This window comes from Oryctolagus cuniculus, chromosome 8 (assembly GCF_964237555.1).
Source record: "Oryctolagus cuniculus chromosome 8, mOryCun1.1, whole genome shotgun sequence".
Taxonomy (NCBI): Eukaryota; Metazoa; Chordata; class Mammalia; order Lagomorpha; family Leporidae; genus Oryctolagus; species Oryctolagus cuniculus.
In genome coordinates this window covers 12980709-12995268 of record NC_091439.1, presented here as the reverse complement: position 1 = coordinate 12995268, position 14560 = coordinate 12980709, and the positions used below count along the sequence as shown (strand labels likewise).

Below are 14560 nucleotides of genomic sequence, written 5' to 3'. Positions count from 1 at the left end.
TGTTTATCCTTCCCCAGCTCAGCGAATATTTCCATTGTTCTTCCAAACATTCTTCATAATCTATGTTGCCGTGAATATGCCTCTTTATCTTGGAATAATGTGTTGAGACCCTTAGTGAGTTTTGTTGTAACAGACCAGAGAAGTTGCCATGGATTAGATTCATTGTTTTTTTTTTTTGGTTTTTTTTTTTTTTTTTTTTTTGACAGGCAGAGTGGACAGTGAGAGAGAGAGAGACAGAGAGAAAGGTCTTCCTTTGCCATTGGTTCACCCTCCAATGGCCACCGCGGCCGGCGCTCTGCGGCCGGCGCACCGCGCTGATCCAATGGCAGAAGCCAGGTACTTCTCCTGGTCTCCCATGTGGGTGCAGGGCCCAAGGACCTGGGCCATCCTCCACTGGACTCCTGGGCCATAGCAGAGAGCTGGCCTGGAAGAGGGGCAACCGGGACAGAATCCGGCGCCCCGACCAGGACTAGAACCCGATGTGCCGGCACCGCAAGGTGGAGGATTAGCCTAGTGAGCCGCGGCGCAGGCCTGATTCATTGTTAATTAACACTATTTGAAGCAGTTAAGGAAAGAAAAAAGCCCTTTATTTATTTATTTGGAAAGTCAGAGAGGGAGAGATATCTTAAATTCATTGGTTGTCTTCCCAGATGGCCACAATAGCCAGGGGTGGTCCAGACCAAGCTGTGGGGAGCAACCCGGACTAGACTGTTACTGGAATTAAGACTTATTCTATACATCTGCTCTCCCACAATATGGCGCTGAGAAGGGAGAAACAGCTTCTACGCAGCTGCCTCCAGTTCAACCAATAAACTGTAGGACCTGCTCCTGATTGGAGGAGAGCAGCGTACTCGGCGTGTGGGTAGCAGAGTTGGGATTGGTGGAAGAGGACTATAAAGGAGGAGAGAGACACCATGCACCAGGAACATCTAGGGGGAACATCTATCTGAAGGAACACCTGTGCAGCCCCCGAGAGAGCCCGCCGGCGGTGTGCCGCTCCCCTGCGGAAGTGGGGAAAGTGGCCAGGGGGAACCGCCCTTCCACGGAGGTGGAAGGGACAGTAGCCAACCCGGGAAGAACCAGCAGCAAACCCGGGGAGGGCCGAGCAGACAAAAGAACAGCGCAGGGTCCTGTGTCGTTCCTCCGCGAAGAGGGGGAGCGACACCAAGCCAGGACCCAGGAGCTTCATCTAGATCTGCCATGTGGTTGACCACGGCCCATACACTTGGGCCATCTTCTGTTACTTTTTACAGGCCTTAAGCAGGGAGTTGCATCAAAAGTAGAGCAGTCAGGATACGAACCAGTGTTCGTATAGGGAGCTGCCGTCATGGGTGGCGGCTTTACCCGTTATGCTATAACGCAGGCTCCTTTAGGCAGTTTTTGACCATGAGGAATGTACTTCCTAGAGAGCATTTAGAAATGTATATGGGGTAGGTGGTAAAACGGGGCTTCAACTGGCCTTTTGTGTGCAGGGACCACATTAACAGCTCCAGCTACCAAGATGTGGAGCAAGGGGAATTGTCATTCATTACTGAAGGGAACGCACAGTGATCCAGCCACTTTGGAAAGAGTTTGGCAGTTTCTTACAAAACTAAACATATTGTATGAACCAGCATTTGCATTCCTCGATACCAGCTCACAGGAATTGAAAACTTACGCCCACACAAAAATCTGTCCGCAGATGTTTATAGCAGCTGTATTCATAATTGCCAAAACTTGAAAGCAACCAAGATGTCCCTCAGCAGGTGAACAGATGCATAAACCGTGGTACAGCCAATGAAATTTTATTCAGCTAAAATGAAATGAGCTATCAAGCCATGAAAAGACACCATGCTACCTTAAAATTCTTGTTACTAAATGAAAGCAACCATCGTGAAAAGGCTACATATTGTATGATTCCAACTGCATGACGTTCTGGAAAAGAAGTAACTGGATACAATAAAAAGATTAATTTTTTCCCAATGACTAGGGCAAGAGGAGGAATTACTAATTGAGGAATAGAGGATCATTTCGGCAGTTGAAATACTCTGTGTGATACTAGAATGGTGGACACACATCATTATACATTTGTCCAGACCCACAGAATGTACAACACCAAGAGTGAACCCCGGTGTGAGCTATGGACTCTGAGTTACTATGATGTCTCTGTAAGTGGATCAGTTGTAACAAATGTATCTCTCTGGGAGAGGATTTTGATACAGAAGGAGCCTGTGCTACTCCCCTCAACTTAGTTGTAAAACTTAAACTGCTCTAAGAAATAGTCTTTTTGGGGGCCAGCTGTGACATAGTGGGTAAAGCTGCTGGCATCTCATATGGGTGCCAGTTCAAGTCCTGGCTGCTCTACTTCCGATCTAGCTCTCTGCTATAGCCTGAGAAAGCAGTGGAAGATGGCTCAAGTCCTTGGGCCCTTGCACCCACGTGGAAGACCCGGAAGAAGCTCCTGTCTCCTGGCTTTGGAATGATGCAGCTCCTCTGCCTTTCAAATAAAATAAATAAATCTTTTTTAAAAAAACTTTTTTTTCAAGTCAGTTTCTTGAGGGTGCTATACAAGGCTTGTGTTATGGCTTATTTGAATTGGTTTGAGTATTTCTACTGTTAAAGGAGAGGAAATATTTGAACAAATCATCAAAATATTTAGGTGGTTCACTTGATCAATATGCAAAAGGTGATTTGAAAAGGCAACTTAAAAAATATCATTTGTAAAAGCAACACATCATAAGGTATCTTGAAATAAATCTAACAAATATATAAAAGATTTTTATGGAGAAAGTTATAAAACCTTATTGAAGGCTGTAAAGGAAGATATAAATAAATGGAAAACTCTGGATGCCTCATTCCTGCAAATTAGTTCATAAAATTAATGCAATTTATGATATACAATTTTTATTAGGGAAAAAGTAAAATACATAAACTTTGGAAGAACACTAAACTGCACACCATACAAATACTGCCTAGATTCAAAATTGCAAATATTTTGCCATTCTTTTATATATTTATAATCTATACTTTTTGTTTTTGCTGTATCATATGAATTTAAGTTGTAGAATCAAATACTTTAGTATGTAGTTCCTAAAAATGAGGACATTCCTGTTTAACCACAATAGCATTATTATAGCTAAGAAAATTTAACAATAATTCTTTAATGTGATCTAATATCCAGTTCTCTCGTTATACCCAAAGTTAATTTCATAGTTCTCCCCAACCCCCAAATTACAGTCTTATATCAGGTATACATTTGGCTGTAATATCTCTTTGATTTCTAAGATAGCTAGCCACTCAAAAGTGAGTTTGAGTCTCTAATGAGATTGATTTTCTTTAAGGCACTGAAGTTGTTATTCCTCAACATTTTTCTTTAGTAATTTCCCTTTTATTTGAAAGGCAGAGATATAAAGAAATCTCTGATTTGCTGGCTTACTTCCCAAATGGCCACAACACCTGGGGCTGGGGCAGCTAGAACTCCATTCACATCTTCTATACTGGTGGCAGGGACCCAATTACTTGAGCAATCATCTGCTGTCTCCCATGATGTATTTTGGCAGGAAGCTTTATCTTAAGCGGAGGAGCTAGGACTTGAACCAAGGAATTCCATATGAGATTCAGGCTTGCCAAGAAGGGACTTAAACCCTGGGCCAGAGACCAGTCCATTGTCTTGTAGAATATCCCACATTGTGGGTTTGATTATGTCTTGTGTGGTTTGACTTGTACCTATCCCCTGTATTTCCTGTATGTCATTGGAATTAGGTGTACAACTTCAGTTAAAGTTGGGTTAAATATTTATGTCAAGAATACTTTACAGTTGATGCTGCATACTGACTACTGAATCACATCAGGCATGTTTTAGGTTGTCCCACTATTGGTGATGCTACATTTGATCACTTGGTTGGTTGAAGTGGTGACTACTGTATCTTTCCATTGGTAACAGCACAGTTTTCCCTTTGTAAATGTCAGGTCTAGTTTGTGAGGTGGTAATGCAATATAAATAAAAATCCCAATAAGGTTTTCAGTGAATGTGACAAACTGATGCTAAAAGTCTCCTAAAAGTATGTAAAAGGGCCAAGAAAAGCTGTGGTAATTATGAATAATAGTAAAAATGATATATTTGTTAGGAGCTTACATGTGCCAGATAATCCTCTTAGGACTTTAGACATATTAATTGTAGGTACTGGTCTCTCTCTCTCTCTCTTTCTCTCTCTCTCTCTTTTTATAGAGGAAGAACTTGAGACACAAAGGATTAAGTAAATTTATATAATCCCATAAGGCTAGTAAGAGATGGTCGTGGTTTGAATCTGAGCAGTCCGAGTCAAGGACCCATGTGCATAAGTAATAAAATATCAAGATATCCTACAAATTACCAACCATAAAGGCTAGAATTAAGAACAAAAACATAGGGGGCCGGCGCCTCTGCCTGTGGTGCCTACTTGTATTCCTGCGGCTCCTCTTAGGATCCAGCTCTCTGCTGTGGCCTGGGAAAGCAGAAGATGGTCCAATGCTGGGGCCCCTGCACCTCTATGGGAAACCCAGAAGAAGCTCCTGGCTTCAAATTGGCACAGCTCTGGCCATTGTGGCCATTGTGGGAGTGAACCAGTAGATAGAAGACCTTTCTCTCTGGCTCTCCCTCTCTAACTGTACCTCTCAAGTAAATAAATAAATGTTTAAAAAAAAAAGGAGAGAAAAAGAACACAGATTGGGAGAAAATATTTGCCATACTTGTAACTACACAAATGATTGATACTGAACATATAAAAGTGTAATGCTACCAATTAACAATAGAAAGATGAAACAAGCTATCTGAAAAATGAGAAAAGGATAATAATGGACATTTCCTTGAAGACACAATTCCTGAAGCCTGTAGACATGGAAATACATGCTCATCTTCCCTAGAATCAGGGAGATGCAAATGAGACAATGAAACACCAGTTAATACCCATCAGAATGGCTAACCATTTGGAGTCTCCATAACACCAAGTGTTGTCAAGAGTGTGGACAAAACAAGAACTTTGGGAATATAAATTTGTATATCAACTCAGGAAAGCAGTATGGCGATATTTAATAAAAATCAAATATTTGCATAATTTGTTATCCTGTAACTTTACTTCTAGGTATTTGCCCTAGTGAAATCTTGCACATATTGACAAGGATACATATCCATAGATGTTCAGTAAAAAGCTTATTTGAAGAAGAAATGTATGAAGGGAGAGGTAACTGGTTTATTCTAACATCAATGGACTACTGCATTAGCATGGAACTACATCTACATGTATGAATATCAATAAATCTAAAAAGACGTTGAGTAAAAAAGTAGCAAAAAGTTACATGCATGCAGTATCTTAGTATTTACATAGTTTACATATAACTTTATTAAAATTTAAAAGTGTTCATTTGAGAGGCAGAGAAAGAGAGTCAGGCAGTGAGAGAAAGAGCTTGCATGTACTGGCTCACTCCTCAAATGCCTGCAATGGTTAGGTGGAAGCCAGAGACCAGGAACCCAATTCAGGTCTCCCCAAGTGGGTGACTTGAGCCATCAGTGTTGTTCCCCAGAATACACATTTGTAGCAAGCAGGAACCAGGAGCCAGAGCTAGATATCAAACCCAGGTACTCTTCTATGGTTCCTGGTGTGTTAATCCCTAAGCGAAATGCCTACCTGTACATAAAGTTATAGAACAGATGACTTTAGTTATGTTTATGTAACTTTAGTTTATGTAACTTTAGGTTACATATATAAACAGTAAAGGCATAAAACAAGCACAGCAATAATACATAATAAGTTCAGGACTGGTTACTTTTGGGGAAAAAGGGAGGAAAGGGAATGGTTACGCTTTATAGAGTGCTGTGAGGACATTATGACAAAATCTGAAATCTTGATGGATTGTAATTCTGTTCTTTATGCTTATTTCATAATTTAAAATTTAAATATATTAGGACAAGAATGGAACATTTTTTTAATGTTTAGTGTTCACTTACTGTATTATAAGTAGATTTCACTAATTATTTTTATAAAATGTGTTTTAAAATACTGTACAGTTCATTAAAATTGGATAGAAAACAACATCTCCAGCTGACCTTATTTCCTAGACTGGAAGATGAGCTTCAGTATGTTAAGTTGCCCCCAAGGATAGATCCCATAATCTCATTTGTACCCAGTTTTCTATAATTACATCTGACAACATAATTAAAAAAAAAAGGCTCTTTGTGTTGAAGATAAAAGCATACTCTATTAACCATCCAGCTAAGGACCACAATTGACAAAAAGCTTTCTCTAATTAGTATGATTGTCAAAGTGTGTTAGCATCAAGCTGTTGGAAGAGTAATGACTCTTTTCAGGAAATTGGGCCACTTTTGGAAACTTTTGTTGTTATAGCTGATAGAAGAGCTTGTGAGTTTTGTTGCCTCTTATCTCAATTGTGATTTCCCAAGAAAAGGAGATGAGGATACTCTAGGGAACAATTTGATGACAACAAATGGTAGAAGACTAAATAAAGCTATCATTTTTTTGGAGTTTTTAAAACCAAATATCAGTGTTTAGTCCATTGCCATTTGTTTCCTACTGGCAAATGTGGGAAACCATGTACACAAATCAAGAAATGCAGATTGAAAAAGCAACCTTTATGTCCATAGCCGCAGGTTGAGAGTTATTTATCCCCTATCTAAAATTTATGAGGCTTTTTATTTTGGTGAGGTGTGTCAAATGGTCCCCACCAGGTGTTTTGCTGCTAGCTGCAGACCAAAGCCATCTGCTAAAAATCTTTGTTTTTTGCTAAAATTATCTAAGTACCATTGGATGTTTAAAATTCGACTTTACTTGACTTGTTCAGTGTCTGTCATCTCTCTTCTCTCCAATGGAAACTTTGCGGTGTACATAATGCTAATATTCTGTGTAATATATGGTATGCATATACATCCTGTGTATGGTATGTGCACATTATGCTCACTTTACTGTGTGTAAATTATGCTAATTTTGTTACATGCATTATTTTCTTTAAGCTTTGCAATAACACAATGGAGAAACTGAAGTTTAAAAATTTTTAATAACTCCTGTCAGTGGCAGAGAGTGGTTCAAAATTGTATTAGCTTGGTATTACTACCCATGATCTCAGCAATTACTCATGCTGTTCTGCTGCTAGGAAATATGTTTGTTTCTGTCTGTTTTTCACATGGTTTCATATGGTGATTAGGTTATTTTTTGGGAGGACATAAAGATATTGGGTTAGTTTTTAATGTGTTGGAATAAATATAGTGTTTTTACATTTTTTGTGGTCAAGATCAATAAAGTATAAAATAGTGGATGGACATTTTATTTTTAGTTAGTTCTTGAGTATATGTATGTATTCAAATTTTTATAACAATTTTTATGTTGAAATGAAAATTTAAAAGTAAATAGATTATGCTTTTAAATTCTTGAACTTGGAAAAATGACGTACCAACCTGTTGCTACCTCCCCTTTTCCCTTGCCCTGTTGCCACAGCACTCTGTAGTCTTTTGAATAGCACTTAACTTTCTTGTGGTTATTAGTTTATTAGCTGTCTTCTGTATCTCCCCAGGTTTGACTTGTTCACTGCTCTTTCCCCAGTACCAATCTTCCATATGCTTGTCCCACAGTCTGTATTGTCAAAATCTTAGAGTTCTTCAAAAAGTTCATGGAAAAATGGAACTAAAAGATAAGTTTATTTTGATGTAAAGGGATAGAAATCCATGTGTCGTTTTTTTCATAATAAACATTTTCTATGAACTTTTTAAAGATCCCCTTGTATGTATGGATTTTAAGATTGTTGTGCAAAAAAAAAAAAGATTGTTCTGCATCACAACAAGCTTATGTTTTCATTTTTCCATGAATTTTTTGCAGTACCATCCTGTATGTGGTCTGAGTGAATGAACCTGAACTCTGAGCAAAGCCTTGTGGTGAGGAGACTATTCATTTTCTCTGCCCTGCCCCTTTCTTGTGCTTGTGAGGAAGGTAGCAGAGACATCATCACTTTATAGTGGCAGGAGCATGGCAAGACCCTTCTCACTCAGCTGAAGATGTAGCCTGAGGCACTCTGAGTAGGGGGCATCCTGTGAGGGCAGTAGCCTTGTGTAGGAGCAGGCTTCTTTCTGTTCAGATCCCTCCATGCCCGTTTCCAAATACTAATTTAAAAAAGTGAATATTAGGTGTGTGTTATTTTTAATTACTGTCACTGATGTATGTAATTTGAAAATTAATGTTGCTGTAATTATATTGATATACTGAATAGTTATTCTCAGCTTTTTAGTCAGACAAATTAAGCCTGTCTTTATGAATTCATCTTCAAAGCCTGAAAGTGGTTAAGAAATCAGGAGTATGCAGAATTAAAGCCTTTGTTCTGTGGTTAATTTAGCATGAGTTAGCAAATGTAATTGATTTTAAAAACGTGGCATCAAGATTAGATTTCTCTTCAAGAAGAACTTTTGGGCTTTGTTCTCTTTTGCCAGAGGTTTCTAATTTATAATGGGCAACTCATGTGTGAGACATTCAATACTGGAATTAAAGTGCTTAGTTTGAGTAGTTGACAAGGAGTTAAATATTTTGAATAGGGGACATTCTCCTTTGGGACCACAGATGCCTTGAGTTTGAAAGAGATAAATATTCTATCTTGTTTACTATTGTACTTCCTGTATTTAATATAGTATCTGGCCTGGAGTAAGTGCTCAGTATTTTTTTTTTTTAAATGAGTGAATGAATGGGTGAATAAAGGTTACTAGGAAATAGAACAGAGAAATGTATACAGTCTTGATTTCTCTGGGATTGAGGTGGTTCATCTGTATCTCTCACTGCCTTGTATACTCCGTGTAGGCTCCTGTACAATTCCCTTCTGCCCCCAGTTCCTCCTATGCCTTCCTCTGGTTTCTCTGTGTTAAAACCTCCCAGGCCTGTACTCTGTTGTTGAGTGTGTCATTTGTGGGAAATACTGCTACCCTCAAACTCAACACACCTGACTGGAGAAACATTCTTACCTCCACTGTGGACTGGAGTGAGCAAGTCAGATCAGGTGAGATGGAGAAAATGGCTATACTTTAATAAATGCAAGCCAGGTGGCTGCTGAATAAAGGTGAACAAAGTGCTGTGGGAACAGGACAAGAAGAAAAGAGAGGCATGAATCTGTAGAAAATATTTTTTCCAAGTTTACCATAATCTAAACCCACAACACCTTCTGACTTTCTGTTTTCTGATGACAGGCGCTGTGAATTGTTTTTATCATGTCTCACCTGTCTAAATCTCTCTTTTCTTTTCCCCAATCTGGTTTACATAGTTGGAGATACCATTCACAGGTGGATAGCTCCAGGTACCTGTCTCTAGACCCCAGCTCTGTTTCAAGCATCAGATGCACATTGTATGTCAATTGGACTCTCCATTTGAATGTCTCCTAACCTCTGCCTATAAAACCCTGGGGAATCCAACCCATATTAACTTTTAAAGATTTTATTTACTTATTTGAGAGGTAGAGTTACAGAAAGGGAGAGGGAGAGACAGAAAGGTCTTCCATTTGCTGGTTCACTTCCCAAATGGCCGCAACAGCTGGAGCTGAGCCGATCCAAAGCCAAGAGCCAGGAGCCTCCTCCAGGTCTCCAATGCGGGTGCAGGAGCCCAAGCACTTGGGCCATCCTCCGCTGCTTTCCCAGGCCATAGCAGAGAGTTGGATCAGTAGAGGAGCAACTGGAACTAGAACTCGCGCTCATATGGGATTCTGGCACTGCAGGCAGAGGCTTAGCTGTCTATGCCACAGTGCTGGCTCCTCCCATATTATCTTTTCAGCCTCTTTCTGATTCTGTGCCTAACAATTCTGTGCTTTTCTTAGATTCTGGAAGAAACCATCTTTTCTCTCTCTTCTGAGCTTTAGTACATGCTGTTTCCTGTTGTATTTTCTATACCTGAATCTGGAGTAATTGCTCAGTATTTTTCTTAATCAGTGAGTGAATAAATGAGTGAATAGATGGGACCAGCGCTGTGGTGCAGTAGGTTAATCCTCCGCCTGCGGCGCCGGCATCCCATATGGGTGCTGGTTCTAGTCCCGGCTGCTTGTCTTCCAATCCAGCTCTCTGCTGTGGCTTGGGAAGGCAGTGGAGGATGGCCTGAGTCCTTGGGCCCTGCACCCACATGGGAGACTGGGAAGGAGCACCTGGCTCCTGGTTTCGGATAGGCACAGCTCCGACCGTTGTGGCCATTGGGGAGTGAACCAACGGACAGAAGACCTTTCTCTCTGTTTCTCCCTCTCACTGTAACTACCTCTCAAATAAATAAATAAAAATCTTAAAAAAAAAAAGTGAATAAAGGAGACTGTAAACATGCAGGTACCATTTCCTCTGCTTACAATATCTTCCTTTCACCATTCTTTTTCTGGCTACTCCCTGTTTATTCTTTGGCATCCTGGACATTGCTTCTGAGAATATTTTCTGCTGCCCATCCCCCAAATCTCAGTTAAAGGTCTTTTGTATACCCACAGCACTATATGTTTTCTATTGTGTTTTCTGAGCATTTCTAACACTTTGCCATTCATCTCTCATTAGGTGGTGAGATCACTATTTCTTTTTTAGGCTTTACTATAATTTTACTTTACTAGAAATGTACTAGGCTGTACTAGAACTACTAGTATATTTTTTCTTGAATGTTTCCATCCCGCTTTAGTTCATCATAGCCACAGGATTTGTGCCAGACAGAGCAGTGCATTTTGAAGGTAACTTGTGGCTCCAGTGTGTGCCATTCCTATTTGTTCTGTACATATTTGCCAGAAAAGGATCTTTAAGGTGTTGCTTAGCTAGCTAGCATCACTTCTCAGTTGGAGGTAGTTGTGAATCCCTGGTCTTGTACAACCCAAGATAAAATCACCTAGCACTCAGCATTAAGTGGGTTCCATTTCTACATTGCTGTCTCTGTTAAAGGCATCACTATTTTCTTGATGACCAAGCTTAATAATTCGCTAATTTTAAGTTCTCTTTCATTCTCCTTTACAAAGGCCAAATGCTGTCAGTGTAGGCATGGGTCTCTAAAGGGAGTAAGTGAACCTCAGGAGCTGTGGGTTAATACCCACTGATGTCACGGCTAGATAACCCTTGTATCCACTTCACATGCGATGCTCAAGTGTGTTTTCTCTGCTTTTTCCTCTCAATAGTGATTCAGTGTGAATCTGCTTTAGCTGTGTGCCAACTCTTGTCATCACATCTAACTGACTCGCATCTCTCAGTTCTTTCTATTTGCAGTTGTTTGTGAATACAACCAGATAAGATGATATACGTAAAAGTGTTTCTAAACTATAAACATATAAGTGTCAGTCATGACCTTGAATGTGCCAGGCATTGCAGGGAATCTTTCTCGTAAGTATACTTGTGGTTCCTGTCTGAGTAACCTTTCCTGGACCACCTTAGTCTGGGACTTCCTCCCTTAGGCTGTGATACATGTGCATCTTCTGTATTTGCATTCCATGTATTTGCATTCCATGTAACATTGCCCATGAACCTATTCTGCTCTTGAACTTCTTGGGGGGCAGGATTCATGTTTTATTCACCTTTGAACGTGTCCTCCTTGCTCCTCCCATTTCCACCACAGCACAGTGCCTGGCACATAAGAGGTGAGCAACCTATATCAATTGTGTATGCATTAACCAAACAGCTCTGATGATGCTATTGCTCTTCCCTGCAGTTTCCAACAGTTGAATCCTTCCTACCTAGCTGATATCCTCTGGTAACGTAGATACCGTCCTACTTAGAGTTTGGTCTTTGGACTGGCAGCACCAGAGTCACCTGTCAGCTGTCTGTTAATTACTTTTGTATTTCTGAATGTAGGTACTTGCAACTGGGCTCAGTGGTCTCTACTCTTCACTGCCTACGAAGCTAGAAGAGAAAGGCGAGGAATGGCATTGCCTTCTGAAAGATGACTGGCTCCTACTGCCTTCTCTCGTCCAGTTCATGAACTCCTTGGAGTTTTGCAATGCAGTCATCCAGGTACCAAAGCACAATAAAAGACCTCTTTGTAAATAGTTTGCAGACATACACTTTGTTTATTTTTATAAATGCATGTGGAATATTGATGCTTTATGTCAAGCCTACTGAATGTCCTTAAGTGAGTGAGAATGTTAGTTTGTAGGCTTCTGGGAAGTTTTAATTGAGAAAAAAATGGCTAGGTTTTCTTTATAAAGAAGTATTAATTCTGTTTTGATTATCCACTTAACCATCAAAAATAAGTTCGATGTTAGACTCATTAAATAGATATTTTTAGGCCTCTAAGTATTCCGAGTTATACTACTTTTACTTCTAGGTCTTCTTGGGAGTCTACAAAGGAAAACACTTTATTTTGCTTAATGGTGCATGCTACATAAAGAATATTGTTATCCCAATTGAATTTAGAAGAAGTTAAGCATCTTCTTAGCAACCCAAATTAAATTTGCTTTGAAATTGGCCTGCTTTGGGGAAAAAACAACCACTGAACTCCTGTATCTTTGGCTTCTTGGCTGGATTTTTACCTTTTGTTATTGTTATTGTTTTCAATAAAAATCTGATATATATATATGTAGTATATTTAAAGGAAGTGGAATTGGTTTTCATCAGAAATGTTTTACTTCTATGTAGTATAAATATTACCTTAATGTTGGATTTATTAAGAAATCAGGTTTACTTTATGGTAATCTTAGGATGAAAAATGTTAGCTATAATCTGTTTATCTAACAAATAAAGAAATAGCTTCTCAAAGAAAATGCAAGTAAATTACTTTAGTTCTCATCTCACTTTTATTGCTAAGTCAAGGGAAGTTTTATTTATATATAAGACAAATGAGTTACTTTTTAAATTATTTTTTTCCTTTAATATTACAGTCTATCAACATTTTCTTGCAGAAGTGTGTAGAAATAATAAATATAGAATACTGTTAGTTATTCAGTTGTACACAGAGAGATTATCAGTAACTTAAAAATCTATCCTGATTTCTCTAGAAATTGCTTTTTACTTTATTGTTCTTTTTTATTTTTATTTTTTTATTTTTTGACAGGCAGAGTGGACAGTGAGAGAGAGAGACAGAGAGAAAGGTCTTCCTTTGCCGTTGGTTCACCCTCCAACGGCCGCCCCGGCCGGCGCACCGCGCTGATCCGATGGCAGGAGCCAGGAGCCAGGTGCTTTTCCTGGTCTCCCATGGGGTGCAGGGCCCAAGCACCTGGGCCATCCTCCACTGCACTCCTGAGCCATAGCAGAGAGCTGGCCTGGAAGAGGGGCAACCGGGACAGAATCCGGTGTGCCGGCGCCGCTAGGCGGAGGATTAGCCTAGTGAGCCGTGGCGCCGGCCTTTTTTTTAAGAAAGACAAGTAAAGCTAATTGGACATAGTTAAGAATAGGGAAATTAAATAATATAGTTTTGAAATTGAAACCATATACTTGTAAGATTTTTTGGGGTACTGAAAGGATTAATTACAAAAGATATCAATAAATGGTTATCTAAATTAAATATATTTTGAAAATAAAATATGAGATGTGTGGTAACTATCATAATGTATTTTGTTTCTGAACATTGTCTGTTTTTTATGACAATATTTCTAAATGCCTTTTTTCCTAGTATAAATGACTATCAAAATGTATCTTCAAGATGAGAAAATTCTTTGTTCTAGCAAGATACATGTATTTAATTGTCCAATTATGACAGTTATACCCTTTTAGTTTTAGTTAATCACAACTTGAGATGAGACCTAAAGGAATTCAGGAGGAAAAACTACACTTTCCAGTTTGTTAATTTTAATATATGAATCCTTGTTTATATTTAGTCTATTTTAATCTTTATTGAAATACTTTATACATTTCTTGAAATTTGAAAGTACAATCTACTGATTTTTCAATTATTTAAAAATTAATTTTTATTTATTGTTTGAGAGAGACAGAGCAAGATAGCTCCCATCTGTTGCTGGTTCACTCTCCAAATGTCCATAACAGCCGGGGCTGGGCCAGGACCATAGCCACAAGATAGTAACATAGCCCAGGTTCCCACACGTGGAACCCTGGCACTTCAATGTGGAATACTGGTGTCTTAATCATTAGGCTAAACACCTGTTCTGGCCAATGTTAGGTGAGATGTTTATACTGGAATAAACCACTTGAAACAATTACATGGCAGTATGAGGTCTGAATTGTTCTTTAATTCTCAAATGACCAAAATTTGAATTTTTGTTTCAGTTTTAGGTTGTACACAGAAATGTTTGATTTTAAGAAGTCCTAAAGATTGAACTCTGTCTTTTTTATGACTTCCTATTTCTGTCTTAGGTGGCTCACCCCCTGATTCGAAATCAGCTTGTCAATTACATTTACAATGGATTCTTGGTACCTGTCTTGGCTCCTGCTCTTCATAAGGTCAGTGATTGTCTAATGTAATCTTCTTTTTATAGATGGAAACTGAGTAAGGTAAACACAGTGTAATTGAGTTGATGGTGGCCTTAACCTTGTTTTTCTCCTCATCCCATCCATATTCCTTAGCAATATCCAACATAATGTTAACGCTAGCCACAGATTAAGTCTGATGGATTCCATTTGGTGTCATGGAATATGGCATTGTGAATGGCAAGTAAAATAGCCTGAAGT

General features: G+C 39.1%; 1 protein-coding gene across 5 annotated transcripts in view; it reads left to right on the top strand.

Moving 5' to 3' along the window:
* FHIP1A (FHF complex subunit HOOK interacting protein 1A) overlaps positions 1–14560 on the top strand; it is a 307224-nt gene that overhangs the window by 207035 nt on the left and 85629 nt on the right. For all 5 annotated transcript variants that reach the window (XM_002716896.5, XM_051819359.2, XM_008267334.4 and 2 more), the window contains 2 exons: positions 11792–11950; positions 14246–14332. In XM_002716896.5, the coding sequence (XP_002716942.1) occupies positions 11792–11950; positions 14246–14332 (246 nt within the window). The remainder of the gene's footprint in view (positions 1–11791; positions 11951–14245; positions 14333–14560) is intronic.